This window comes from Aplysia californica, unplaced genomic scaffold (assembly GCF_000002075.1).
Source record: "Aplysia californica isolate F4 #8 unplaced genomic scaffold, AplCal3.0 scaffold00068, whole genome shotgun sequence".
In the NCBI taxonomy this organism is placed as follows: Eukaryota; Metazoa; Mollusca; class Gastropoda; order Aplysiida; family Aplysiidae; genus Aplysia; species Aplysia californica.
This window is the reverse complement of record NW_004797338.1, coordinates 1,745,676-1,760,675: the sequence shown is the minus strand read 5'-3', so window position 1 is coordinate 1,760,675 and position 15,000 is coordinate 1,745,676. Positions and strand designations below refer to the sequence as shown.

General features: G+C 37.9%; 1 protein-coding gene across 3 annotated transcripts in view; it reads right to left on the bottom strand.

Annotated features, from left to right (window-relative positions):
* Window positions 1–15,000, bottom strand: part of LOC101845075 — a 119,298-nt gene that overhangs the window by 73,839 nt on the left and 30,459 nt on the right. For all 3 annotated transcript variants that reach the window (XM_013079939.2, XM_013079941.2, XM_013079940.2), the window contains exons 2-13: window positions 12,964–13,674; window positions 11,764–11,894; window positions 11,001–11,119; window positions 9,923–10,186; window positions 9,110–9,196; window positions 8,103–8,199; window positions 6,605–6,676; window positions 5,056–5,093; window positions 4,538–4,695; window positions 3,757–3,903; window positions 2,680–2,837; window positions 1,366–1,482 (exon numbers count right to left, since the gene is read on the bottom strand). In XM_013079939.2, coding sequence (XP_012935393.1) covers window positions 1,366–1,482; window positions 2,680–2,837; window positions 3,757–3,903; window positions 4,538–4,695; window positions 5,056–5,093; window positions 6,605–6,676; window positions 8,103–8,199; window positions 9,110–9,196; window positions 9,923–10,186; window positions 11,001–11,119; window positions 11,764–11,894; window positions 12,964–13,186 — 1,611 coding nt within the window. In that variant the 5' untranslated portion in view covers window positions 13,187–13,674. The remainder of the gene's footprint in view (window positions 1–1,365; window positions 1,483–2,679; window positions 2,838–3,756; window positions 3,904–4,537; window positions 4,696–5,055; window positions 5,094–6,604; window positions 6,677–8,102; window positions 8,200–9,109; window positions 9,197–9,922; window positions 10,187–11,000; window positions 11,120–11,763; window positions 11,895–12,963; window positions 13,675–15,000) is intronic.

Below are 15,000 nucleotides of genomic sequence, written 5' to 3'. Positions count from 1 at the left end.
TTGAAGACCCTGGAGAAAAAGTTGCAGGGTGAAGAAGACAGGAAGACAGCAGAACACCACGCAATCATTAGGAAGCGGGAAAAGGGGATAGAGAGGGGAAAAGGAAGAAAGGAATGATTATCTGGAAAGGAAAGACGTCGCCATAATCAGACAGCCACCGGAACAATCAGTATGGATACCTTGAGGGCTTTGGTGCTGGGGGGAACTGAGCACTTATGGACCTGTCTGGTGTGCAAAGACGTTGTTGCCCAGGACAGGTAATAAAGGTAATCCTTCATCATCATCTTCATCATCATCATCATCATCATCATCATCATCATAATCATCATCATCATCATCATCATCATCATCATCATCATCATAATAATATTAATAATAATAATAATAATAATAATAATAATGATAACAATAATAATAATAATAATAATAATAATAAATAATAATAATAATAATAATAATAATAATAATAATATTTTATAATTATTATTGTTATCATCATTATTATTATAAATGTTCTTTTTTAAAACTAATTTTTAAAATTTCAATGTTATGTTTCTAAATTCATTTTCATTTTTGGGAGATGAAGTGAGGATCCTCTCTTTGGCTACTTATGATACATTCTCTTTTGAAAATATCAGACAATAAAGGCATTTCAAACATTGAAGTTTTGAAAAACGGATAATTAAAGAAAAAATCTCTTTTGTTTCTATGTCCTGCTCCAAGGTGCTTGGCCAGGCCAGTACAAACTGAGAGACATCTACACATGTGCATCCTCTCTCTCTCTCTCTCTCTCTCTCTCTCTCTCTCTCTCTCTCTCTCTCTCTCTCTCTCCATCTCTGTCTGTCTGTCTGTCTGTCTGTCTGTCTGTCTGCCTGCCTGCCTGTCTGTCTGTCTGTCTGTCTGTCTGTCTGTCTGTCTGTTTTTCTGTCTGTCTGTCTGTCTGTCTGTCTGTCTGTCTGTCTGTCGTGTCTGTCTGTCTCTTTCTTTCCCCCTGTCTCTCATTCTCTCCCTCCTTTTTTCATCTCTACTCACTCTCTCTCTCTCTCTCTCTCTCTCTCTCTCTCTCTCATTCTCTATTGCTCTCTAAATACAAGTGTTTACATAAACATAAACACACACAAACATATAGACACTTACAAAATACAAGTCAGGCAATGACGAGAGGGAGATAGAAAGAGAAAGAGAGAGCAAGACAAAGAGAAAGAGGTAAAAAGAGAGAGATAGAGAGAGAGAAAGAGAGAGAGAAAGAGAGAACATGTGTGTGTGTGTGTGTGTGTGTGTGTGTGTGAGAGAGAGAGAGAGAGAGAGAGAGAGAGAGAGAGAGAGAGAGAGAGAGAGAAATGAATAGAGGGAGAGATGAGTTACCTGGATGATGTTGTGCTGTTTCTTTCCACTTTGCCACACCCACCAAACCCTGTCATTAGGTCGGATGGTGACCACCTTGGGTTCAAATCCTGTATCTGTCAGATGTATCGTGTGGTTCTGTGAAAATTAAAAAGAGATATTTTAAAATGGAGGAATTTAACTCATTTCTTCATTCTGAGTCAAAGAACCTAAACTATTATACCATAGACACCAGCTGTACACATATTCCTGTCAATACTAACTGTTTTCATAATAAAGTTGAAAAGTCCCAACAGTTTCAGCTTCTGGCAAACTCCATCTGCCTCTATCCCACAGATTTTCTTTTCAATTAATTCTTCAACTTAGTATTACCAACTCTTTTACTGTCTTCACCAGTCAATTAACCCAAAAAACATGAACCCTTTGACCTCTTGCCACCGGACGTTATTGATTATTTTGAAGAACTTTCAGAATTAGATGCTGGAAATGACGAGGACTACCCTGAGTGGTGTATGGAAAGTGATTCTGATGATCTTATGGAGGTTAGTAATATATCTCCCAGGAGCTGAGACAGAGAGAAGCAGTAACCTCAGGAGATCAGGGCTCAAAGGGTTAACTTTCATTGTTGCCCCTTTATTTTTTTTTTCATGCTTAACATTGGAATAAAGTTAGCGATTCTAAAATGCACCCCCCCCCCCCCCCCCCAAAATTTATAACTGATGCAAGTACATTGGCCATATACGAAGAGTGAGAGTCTTGATTCTCATGAGGAGTCAGTCTATTGTGAATTCTCGGCGATATGTATCCCATTCAGCCTGAGCTGGCCCCGACAGGCAGGTCCCCTCCTATATAATACAAATAGTGTCAATGAGGCATAAAGTATATTATTGTGGTGTCGGTAGCCTAAAGGTTAGGCTTTTGGACTCGCAACCATAAGGTCGTGGGTTCGAATCCCATTAGGGGCCCGACATTGTGTCATTAGGAAAGACACTTAATATGAATTTTCCTCACTTCACCCAGGAGGGAAAGGGTACCCAGTTAGGGACAGCGAAAGATCTTGTCAGTTTGTTAAGTCTTTGAGCGCTTAATCAGCTGCTTGCACTGTATGCTTTTCGGGAAGCTGAGAATGTTTCGGAATTTTCTATGCCGGTCTGCTGGGGTAATAATATAGTGAAAAGTACATAGAGCTTGCTCTTGAGCCCCCCGCACTAAACAAATGCTATTTATTATTTGTTATTATTTAAAGCAGTTTCTATGATGATATACATTCACATTCCTTAAGTGAAACAACTAAACTATGAGGAACTAAGAATCTTTAGAGTGCTACAATCTCACCTTGGGACCAGGGTTAACAATGACAGAACAAGAGTCAAAGTTGTCGGCCACATCAGAAATTTTGTAGGTGTAGACGCCGATGGTAGTGAAGTTGACACTGGCCAGACCGCTGCGGGTCATGAGTTGTAGGGCGTCCGAGTTCATTCCTTGAAGGAGATCTGCGAGACAGGAAAAGACACAGAGTTCCATTATCAGGCTCTGATTTTTTTCTCTCAAAAAGTTATAGCACTAAGCAATGACAAAACTTAGAAGACATAATGTATATAAGGAATTTCATGATTTTCTAATTTCACAGAATTTCGTAAGGAAATGTCACTCAACTAATCAAGTTGTGAAAATCTCCCCTCTAAACAATATATCAATGGCCGTGTGCAAGACTCTGACAAACTCTAAAAAGCAAAATGGCATTTGTTCGAGTCTTGCATCCAGCTAAAAAATATGGTGCTTCAGAAAAGATCATTTCTGGTTTCTGAAAGATTCGACAAAAGCACATACAATAATAAAAAAGCCATTCAGTGTTACTGGTGTAAGAAATTCAACTTTGAACTCTAGAATATCAATGTGAAAAGTTTTTAAAGCATTCAAGAATGAGACAAAAGTCAGAAGCTATGACTCTGCTGACCTTGGTAGTACTGGATAGGATAAGTTAAAGGCTCACCAAGGCAGTTGATTCACAGCTAAGAAGTTGACTGGGTTCTTATATACTGATTTTTCCATATTTTCATCACTAGATTGAAAAATTTGAACACACTGAAATAGACTCCAAACCCACAAATAAGTAATAAAAAGAGATTACAATGGGTCTGTATAAGCTAAATGTCTTCCATTCTATGAATGTTGATACAGCCACGGGGACACATTCAGTATTAGTAGCTGCACCAAGCACTACAATTGTTTTATTTCCGATTTTCTCAAAATGCAAAGGGCTTAATTACTACTCATTACGAGTTGTGCAGATGAAATATACTACAGGGTTTGAAAGAGTTATTTTAAAAATCCAAACCAGAGAAAAAATTTGATCAAACATTAACTAAACATAATTCTCAGCAGCAGTTTTCATATTATTTCTTCTCTCACTTTCATCTTCCGGCTCTTCTTGTTTTCGAGACACTGGGTTCAAGACTTTGTCTTCCTCCAGGATGAGGAGAGTTTCCTTCACATCTGCCACAGCGTCACCATCCCAGGTCCACCAGATGCGATCACCAGTGTTGGCGTATACGACATCTGAAAAAAATGGAACAAAGAAACTGAGGAAAATGTGACGGCATTAATGTTGTGTTATTTGTTCCACCGTTGGGATCATTTTGAAATTAAATGTAAACACAGGAATCACAATACCAAACAACTGGAAAAATGAATACTAATTTGCCTTTCATTGTTTGAGCGAACGAGTTGAGAGCTAATTCCTGTATATCAGGCATCATAAAAGAGGTTTTGTTTAGGATTGTAGTGTTATAAGGTCCGCAACAATTTAACCCAGTAAGAAAAAGTAAGCCCAAGCATTCTCTACAAGTCATCTGAATGTTCCATCAAAGGTGATATGAAACTATGACGTATTGGTTCAAAACATCGATAAAAGTCAAAATGTTTGCAATCTACTTGAGTGTTCCTGGAAATTTAAAATTTACATTTTTCTACCTTTGATCAACATTTTATAATAAATTCTTAATGGAAATGCATTTTTAACAGGTCATAAAAAGGAGTTTAGCCAAAACAAAATTGTACAAAATGCCCAACAGTTGGACAAGAGACAATTTCTTTAATTTCATTGTTTTGTTGAGAACGCGACAAATGATAATTTTGTTGCTTTTTGTGCCAATCTGAGAAGCGAGTGATGTGTATAAACAACGATATTTACCTGGGTTGAAGCCTTTTCCCTTGAGTTCCACCTGATGTTCCTTGGGTTTTGGTTTGACAATGATGGTGCCCATGTACTCGGCTGCCTCATCATAGTTCTGGTCAGAGAAGTAGTAGACTCCAGGATGTCGGAAAACATGGCTCATCAGACCTTGGTGGCTGCGAAAACGAGAGTTTTACAATTTGTGTGACTAAAGAGCACAAATTATTTAGAGAATCTTTTTATTTAAATGATCAGATTATAAACGTGTTTGGTTTACAGTATTGTTATATAAGTAGGGGCAACTTTATCAATTCTCAAAAGGATAATGATTTTTAAAATGATAAATACCCCCAAAAATAATAAAAATTTTCAAACACAAGCATGCTACTTCTGGGGAGTCCACTGCAGAATCATATTGAAGTGAGGCACATCTGCCACAGAAAAAAAAAATTGAAAAAGTGAATTGAAGAGGATGGTTATAGAAAAAGAGAGCAATATCTGCTAGATACAAGGACATTTTTCCATCTATATCTTACCTTGGATTTTGATGCCACTTGAAACCTTCTGGAGTCGGCTGTTGGAGGAAAATGAGAAAACACAGCTATATCAATACACTGAGACAGATGAAGCAAAAGCTGGTAGGTTTGACTTCTTTACTATCTTATAGCTTTTTTTTCTGGTTGCTGTCTTGCCTTTTCCATAACTAAATAGCAATTTAACCTAGATGTGCTTCTCTCAATTAAGATATTGACAGTATACAAATTCATATGGTATGAAAATCACTTTTTTGTCTTGCTTTGCATAAGATCGATATATACATATACACATTTTGATGTTTTCCAGTATAGTAACTCAAACTACCAATAGCCCAAAAAACAACCCTATAAAATTACGATTTGTCAGCACCCATCCCAATTTACACTCAACCCTCTTCCCTTCCTATACTCAGATATAACAACCAGAAAGAAAAGCATAGAAAACTTTTCTTTTTCCCTCTTCATTATCCAATGTGACCTTTCCTGTTAGAAAAAAAATAACTTACACAAAATGCCTCTTTTCAATTTGCTTTATGGTTTAATCAAGGTTTGTATTAAATATTTTGTATCTAAGTTTACATGAAGGTCACTAGTCTTGCTGCTACTGGGAGACGACCAATCTACACTCTTCATAAGTGCCATGTAGTTTTTTCTTAAAATACCCCCCATTTCTAAGGAGGGCAAATCTCCAAAAAATATTTTCAAAGTCTTGGGCAATACTTTGAGGTTTCGAAGTCCAGCATAATAATTCTACTACAAAAAAGAGGCTTCCATCACAACACCAAACTGCTTTTTCCATTTAGCTCGATTCTTTTATTTGTGTCACGACGTGGCACATGGAATCAGGCGCTTTTCAATTTTTGAGCATGAGTGGAGTTATTGGTATCATCATAAAGCTTGTTCCGTTGTCTTGCTATGGGTTTAATAAATGGTCATCTATCTTGAACAGAAGTCAAGATATTTGAGATCGAAGAAGGTGGGGACGCCTGGTTTCAAAGGTAGAATTAGCTAGAAAATGGCCACCAAATTTTGGTTATTTTCATAGCTAAATAGTCCGTGCAAACTGAAAACTAACATTTTTTGTGCATTTAATCAACATTTTTCAGTAAAATCCACCCAGAAAAGTATTCTTGATCCGACAACAATATGTTAAGACAACAAAAAAAATAATTTGAGAACAATTGCAGAAAAATGCCATTTTTTTTCAATTTCATTATTTTGACGAGCGCCTCATTCCACCACATCGTGACACATTTATTATTTATCACATCTTTCTATTGTTTCACTTAAGGTCCAAATATTATACATCACAAAGTTTTCCCAAGAAGTAACCCAAACTCAACAGGCAATCATTTAGAATAAATTTGTCTGTACCCATCCAACTTCACAACACTCCCTTCCCTTCTGATCCTCAGAGATAACAAACAGTAAGAAAAAGATATTGGAAAGTATTTAATGCAGGCTGCATGTTAAGTTGAATAGAACTATAAGTTGAACACACACCATCCGGTATTCTAACTCATTTAGGCTCAACTATAATGTATCTTACCTCATAGGGAGCATCATCTTTGTGGTCTAAAGCAGGGGCGTCGATCTGATAGATGTGATGCTGTTTCTTACACTGTGAAGAGTATAATAAAAGTGATCAATATATTATCTCCAAGAAAATAATGAGCAGATTTGAAGTTAAAATGACACCTCAAATACAAATATACCAGCTATTCACAGACTAGTACTTGCTGAGGAGGCTCACAATGACAATCATATTTTCGAACAACTCATGCTGCTTTTTCCACAATATGTCAAAGGAACTGATCATTCGCAAAATCTCTTTCAAAACGCTGAATTCATTAACAATGATATAATGTGCCAGTGAACATGGAAGTTTCTAAGTAACTGTTAGTCAAATGCCAAGTTCAGACTGAAAAGCAAATAAGTACTGAAATGCTGGTGCAAAGTGAGTAGAATAAAGAGGCATTTTCATGTTATCTGTTGTGAAATTAATTTTCTTTTGTTTTTGGAAAACTTTCTTTTAAAAAAAAGGGAAAGCAAAAAAGTGTTCAGCTGCCCACATTGGGTACAAATCATCAAGACTGAAGCCACATCCATATCTACCTGAACAAGTAAATAACTTAAAGAATTAAGATAGTGCAAATACATCATTTTCAAATGTTAAAGGCACCAAAGACACAGGATTATCTAAAAACTCCTGATGCCCCCCACCAACCCACTTTAAAGGGATTATATTCTCAAACAAATTTGCACAGAGTTATCCCACATAATTAGACACAGCAAACACGAGACCATGAAGCCGCCAATATCCCTTGAGTCAACACAATGATTGATTTATTAATTTCCACAGCAGACATTGATCAATCTCCCTCCACCCCCACCCTCCCCTTTTCCCCACAGTGTCACTGTCAGCACAAAGTATGACGAGCAACAAAGAGGGACTGTCTGTATCTTATTTGAGTGAAATGTTTGCTCACTCAATTTCATGCTCTCAAGTACACTCTTCTCTGTCGGATGGAGCGAAAAGAGTAGCGAGACAATAACAATTTTTTTATTTGCCAGTTGAGAGAGACTGAAAGAGCTTGCAGCTCACAAGTTCAGAATATTATGTTCAACCTTCACACAACAACACCGAGGCTGTCAAACAAACTTCAAGTTTTATGTTCAATTAGGCAATAAATAAATACAAGTGCATTCTATTATGGGTCTTAAGAGAAAGTACGTATCATTGAACAAATTTCCTTTAAAGGTTCAAAATCGCTCTAAGAAAATCATAAGTATGGCTCATGTCCATAATTTTCAGCTTCTCAGTATATAGACTAAAGTTCACTTTTAACACTTTGCTTTCTCTTCTATTTTTTAGTAATGTATGAACAAGCAACATGAGGCATTACGGAGGAGCAAAACAATTTAAAGATTAAAAGATTAGAGATAGAGCTTAGAAGAGTAGGATGGATGTGGATTGGTGGGAAGAGGGGATGGGAGATGGAGGAGCAGGAACGGAAAAACTTATGGTGCTATATGGTCAAGCTCACCTTGTTCTTGTCCCATGACCACCATACGCGATCACCTTCCTGTATCAGGAGGATCATCGGAGAAAATGTCCGGTCAAGAATATCAACCTTGTACTCCCTATGGGGAAGAGAACATGATTCATAACATTTTAATGTAAATAAAATCCAAAAGAGAACAGATATATTAAAGCCAAAGAAACATGCTCATCAAAAAAAGATTTTTCAGATTTTCTTGGTTTATTTAACTGACCATTAGGGTCACATTAATTTTTTCCCCCATCAGTGAACAGTTTTGAACAATCTGAATGACAAGTGCATCAAAAGAAAAGAGAGCAGAAACAAAAAAGTGGCTAAATTGTTCGATATTACAATAATTAATAATATAATTAAAATCACAAATCACCATCATCTTCATTCTTTGTTAGGAAGAACAAAAGTAAATTTTTTAAGTAATGTAGAAGTTGTAGATATAAAATAAACTGAAAATAAATGGCTGTAAAGCCAAAAAAAGACTTTCAAAAGGAGTAATTAAATAGAATTTTACAAATGTGTCAACCTGACGCTCAAGGATGTCCAAGAGTAAAGAAAAAGAAAAAGTAAACAGAGCAGAAAACTGATAAATATTGTTTAAAATAAAAAGAGGCAATGTAGGTCAGGAGACTAAAACATTTGACCAAAATGCTCAGCATCGTCATCAGCATTATCTTTATCTTCATAATCAGCATCACAATGACCAAAATTCTCTAATTCAGCCACAGTCTCTTGCCAAAATAGGTTCCATTCTTTCTCCATTGCATTCTGAACTGCAATTTTAATGAACTGATTTCACGTCTTTTTAAAAATATCATCCATCTAAAGTCTCCCTTGGTTTATTCATGAATGTTTTTCCAACTGTATTAGTCTCTGTTGCATAACATGCAAACATTTAAACTAGTTTGTACTTTCTGTGTTTTGTAAAAAATTTAGTCACTCAGTTCTTTTTCCGTTGCAAGACATCCCCACACAATGGGGTGGAGCCTAAGACTTACCTTGGAGCCTCCCGGACACAAACGATGCACAGGTGAGTCTTTCCCAGTTCAGAACTCTCGGTTCTGAAGTAGTACAGTCCAGGCCGACTGAGCAGAAAGTAAACAAGAACTTCCAGTAAGAGGTGGAATGGCATTTAGTTCAGGAATTAGAAGTGGTCAGAAAAACTTTAAGCTCTTTATCAACTTTACCTTAATGAAATTATGTTGAATAGTTAATTGTAAATGTTTTCTTGTCCCAATCAACACCACATAGATAGTTTGATTAGTATCATAGATGCAAGCAGATATCATCCAAGTTTTATGATGTGGGTAACTTGACTTCTCTCCCAGTTGTGACATTTGTCCAACTAAAATATTAAAATTCCTATCACATTCATGGGTAGACTGAAACAAATGATGAAGCTTTGACACATTTTTCAGATTTACAGCAAAAATATCATCAACTTGATATCATGATCCTGATTACTAAGGAAGATATTTTGTCAGCTCACACAAAATGAAAACAAGCATGAAGATCTGATACTCTTCCACTTACTCATAAAGCAATTGATCCCCCATCAAAACCCTTTCAGACAAAATTGTTTTACAAAAATGTTATAAACATTGAATTCTCAGAAACTCAAAGTTAGCCAAAAAGAAATAATATATTCTGAGTAGACTCATGTAATAAAATAGGCAGCAAGTTTAATTAGAATGTATACATAGAATTGTATAAATATCTTAAAGAGACAATGACCAGCAATTTACAAAACTTTTAAGTTTCAGAAACCTAAAGAAAGACAAACTATCTTTAAAAAAAGACAGGAGACTCACTTGAACTGCTGTCTGTGTGTTCCTGAGACAGTCGCTACCAGGTTCTGGTTCTTGCCATGTTGTCTTTTAAAGCATCCTCGCTCCATGACATAGAATATTTCATTCACAGTGTGCGGAGTGTTGCAAGCTTTCCATGTCCAGCGCACAGCATGACCTTGATCAATGCAAATGATCCTTGGGTTAAATCCATCATCTGCGACGTCGGCGTGCAGGTCAGCTCGACGCTTTACATTCACGATGAAAGGAGTGCATCGGATTTTGTTGCTGTAGAACAACAAGGCACAAATAATTTCTTAATGATTTGAAAATTAAAAACAGTGAAAAAAGCAATGGCTATTGAGCAATATCATACATGTTTAACCCTTAAACCTTGGAATTATTTTCCATGCTTTTGACAGAATTTTTTCAAGATCTCGTGAATCAAGTAACGTGGGAGACATGCAAAATGTTCCAAAATATGTCTAAAACTGTTAAAAAGAAAGAGGAAGCAGTTTATATTTTTATCTAAAACTTCAGAGTCAAAATAAATCTATTCGGATTCGTAAAAGATAGCATTAGCAGTAATGCTTCATGCACACTGTAATCTGACCGGACGCTTGGACCGTACACTCGCACTCGGGGACCGGGCGAGTTTCATTGGACGCTTCCATCGTCCACTCATGTTAAAGAGTTAAGGCACTATCCATTTCAAGGGCATATCTTATTCACAATCAGGCTGTTTTAACTAATTTATTCTGATTACCACAACTATAACAAGAATAGATAACCATCAAACTTTATTCAAAGCAATCTAAGGAATAATAATCTTAAAAATCACTCACTAGAGGAGGTTTTAGATTTTTCCTACATTTCCTTTCTCTAAATAAATTTGAACCTAAAGAAATAGAAATGAATGTCTTTTTAAAAATACAAAGATTGATTCAGAACAATTAACTCCAAATATCTGCAGGGCAGAAATACACTTATAGATACAACAAAAATGACAATACTATTTGCCTAAATTTTACTTTCACCATCATTATAGTCCCTCAAATTGAAGAAGAAAATGTTCTAACAACAAAAATTATTAAACAATTACATGGCAAATTTGTATTCTCCTTCCAAATTAAAGAGCTGTTCGAATTCTCCTCTACAGTCATTGGGAGCAGCACTGTATCCTCCAACGACTGGGCGAAGAGTCTCTCCATCATACACCACCTAAGAATAGACACATACGCCAAAAATTGGTATACAAAGAAGATGCGCACGATTTGTGCGACCATTGGTCGGATCAGATCTTGGAACATAACTTGTCATAAGTGAAGTACAATTCAAATTTTTAGTAATTTATCACAATTAAGCTAGATGGGCTTGATCTTAATTCTTACTCAAATGCGATAGAAAAGTCATCAAAAACTATTCCAGCAGTTTTATACAAGGGCCGAATTTGAGAGCTTGCTAAGACAGTAATTTTTCAAAGCTGTGCCGAGACTCTGTTGCACTCGACTGTGTGAGTTTCATATTGGACAATCATGGACAAACAAAACATATACAAAGAAGGTTATGCATTGGACAAGGAATAAGGGTTCATATTCCCTATCAAGTTTCTTCATTCAGTGCACACCATGAGAATGGACTTTGCAAACAATCCCACAGTTGAATTTCTCATTCGTGATGTCAGCATATGAGTCAGCTTGGCACTTAAAGTTCACAATGAATTAAGTGCATCATATTTGTTATGAGGCAGAAACTCTATATTAATAATCTAGAACATTTTCCTTTGTAGACAAAGGCAATATGCATAAACCGACAAACAAGCAAAGAAACTGCCACGCTGAGTGCAGCACACCAGTGCCACTGACCTGCATGAGCGTCATGTTTGGCGAACAGCTGTCATCCCACACAAAGGTGACCAGCTGGCCCTCCATGATGGTTACATCGCTGGTGGAGAAGCCGTCCTTAGTGATTTGGACCACATGCACGTCGTAACCTTCTGTGGAGGACACATAGAACAAAAGTAGATTTTTGTCTTTTGGGTTTCGTCAGATGTCCTGTCACACAGGTAATTTCAAAGGTCAGCGGGCAGAAATGAAATAAAGTTAGAGAAAAAGGTCGAGGGAAAAGTGTAGGTGCTTTTGTGTCCTAATCAACACAGTTTAAATCGGGTGCCCATTGCGGATGGCAACGGGTTAGGTGGGGTAGAGTCAGGTCGTGTCGGGTCCAGTTGTGTTTGGTCGATCGCCCCACTCCTCGCCTGAAAACAAACGTGTTTGTTTTTGAGACAACAAGTTGGGCGCAATCGGCTTGTGTCATGATAGCCGCTTTGCAAATTGAATCTGGCTAGCAAACCGACCCGACCTGATCCCTCTATGGGCACCCCATATTAGACCATGAAGGAGATGGACTTCGAACATGTCTGGTAGAGTCAACCCGGGCTGATTGTGGTGCTACACAGTGGTACAGAGGAAGATGTAATACACATATTATATGTCATAAAGGGTGCTGTGTTTCTTTCTTGATTTGTCTAAGAAAAAGTGCAGCATGCACCACCGGGTAAACGCCCTCTAATACCGGTAATTAGGATACAAGAGATAGACAAAATATAGTAAGAAATATGGTTATCTTTCAACGATATCAAGAATGCACTTTCTTTGTCGATGTTACTCAGTTTTTTGTGTTCTGAAAAGCATCATTATTATGACTTAATGTAAGGGAAAACTTCTTTGGCACGATGAGTAAAGAAACGTATCTTAGACACTTAGAGAGCACATAATTTGATTTCTCATTATCGGTTTATGTACAAGCCTACATAACTTAAAAGGAAGGAAACGAGTAAAGAGCTCTCAACTCCATTTTACCACTAAATACACAATACGACAAGAAGGCAATTTACTCTTTCTCTCTCTCTCTCTCTCTCTCTCTCTCTCTCTCTCTTTCTCTCTCTCTCTCTCTCTGTCTCTCTCTCAAAGTGAAATAAGTTAGAAAGCCAGAGTTGGTCATTCATGCAGCCATCAACATTGTGAACTTATATGAACGTGTAGATTTTCTTCCAGCCTACTCACCAACTCGAGAATGCCTGCCTTCGGCGATGGAGCTCATGCCTGGCCTGGACATGTGAGCACGTGACCGTGACTGAGGGTAGAAGCTCGCCTGGGACTTGGACGGCGGCCCTTCACTGAAGCCGGCCTGAGACTCTACCTGCTGGCCGCTCATGGCCGCGGTAGATCTCTGGGCGTAGGCGGGGTCTTCCACCATTTCTCCACCCTTGGATGCTCCGCTACCCATGGTGTTGTCTGTTCTAGTTAACTTTGATCCTAACGTGAACTTTGCACTTCGTGTTCGTCTCTTAGAGTTAGTTGAGAACTTAGGCACGAATGTAAACTTTGCATTTATCGACGCCTTCTTTGAAAGAGTCGGCAATGTCAAACTCTCGCTGCTGCTACTCGGTCTAGCAAGACTGTCACGACGATTTTCCCGCCTCTTCTGAGCACGTTTCTGTCGACTGTTTTCCCGGCCTGCAGTGTCTGATTCGGAATAGTAGGTGCTCACGTCCTCTGAGCTGTCTGTACTATCCACCAACGGTTTTCGGATCCTGATGATCTGAATATCAACGGTTTTCCTACTATTAGGTCGTCCGAACAAGACCCTCTGATGTTCTGCTGACCGAATGGAGCCAACGTTCCGTCTGGACAAAAGATGTCTCCCGGGCGAGATTCCAAGCCGACGTTCAGCTAAGTGTTCAGCTCCATGGCGTCTCCGACATGGCGTGTGTCCTGAGGAAGATAGAAATATACAGTTTTTTAAAGAAAAATTAATTCAAGAATGTAAGTTGGACCTCTAGTCCTTTTGCTGAAGTTTAATACTCTACAGGCCATGTCAAAGGACATAGGCACTTGGTGTCCGAGCATAAACGACTGGAAGCTGCCAAGAAGCAGAATACAGCGTGTAAAAAGTGGCACACTAGAAGCTTCAAGGACATGGATGATTGACAGACATCGAAACTTTTGAACTCTTCCATGAATTTTGCTTATTTGCCCTTCGTCATGGAGATCACTGAGGCTAACCAGTATGCCAGAAAGCATGAAAAACATCGTAATGTAACCGAAATCCGACCATGAACTTTCGAAGGCTCTAGACTGTTGATTAAGTTAGATCTAATACTCAATGGCGCCAAGAAAAAAAGAACTTGAGGTTGACTTTAAAGTAACTAAAGATATCTTACCAAGTCTAAAAGGTCATGTCGGCTATTACATTATAACAACAATGGACACGATTGAAAACAAAATAAGACAGCGAGTCCGCTAACCAATTTATGAATACAAAAAAGAGAAATCAGCCAAACATTAAGGCGTTCAAAACACAATTAATTGTTGTGACACACTAACTATGACAAAAACTTATCTAAGCCAATGTTTTTTCCTTATACTCAACAGCATATAACAGCAGGTGCGTTTGTCTATGGCACACGGAGAGGGTGTTCAAAAACACAATATACAAATCTACAAATTACCTAAGAATGTTCTCTTGAAACTTCAACATGATTAATTTACAAAAGGGAGGGCTTGCTTTGAGGTCACTATTATTACCTTAAAAGCTTTCCAAACTCACTTTTGTGCATGCATGTCCTGAAAGAGAGAGAGAGAGAGAGAGAGAGAGAGAGAGAGAGAGAGAGAGAGAGAGAGAGGGGGGGGGGAGTGGTAGTAAGAGAAGGAGAAAACATTGAAAAATGTAGGCCTTCATTTGACAACAAGAATGGTTAGAATTCACGAGATATGTCAACATCGAATCTGAATGTTAACAAAATAAATTCCAAGAGCAAGAGATAAGAGAACAAGTAGACCAACTAAGCACACAGTACTATGTCATTTTTGACAATCGGCGAATGATATTTGCCTCTGGGAAATAGTTCAGGAATGGAAAGGCAATAAAGGCACCCTCTCCCCTTTACCAAATAAAAAAAAACAACCGTGGCTTTTCATTTACCGTTATCACCTCACACACACACACACACACGCACACAAATGCACGCACACACAAACGCACTCAGACACCCAAGAGGAATGTGAGGGGAGGAGTGGTTTGGGTGTATTTTTTTTTGG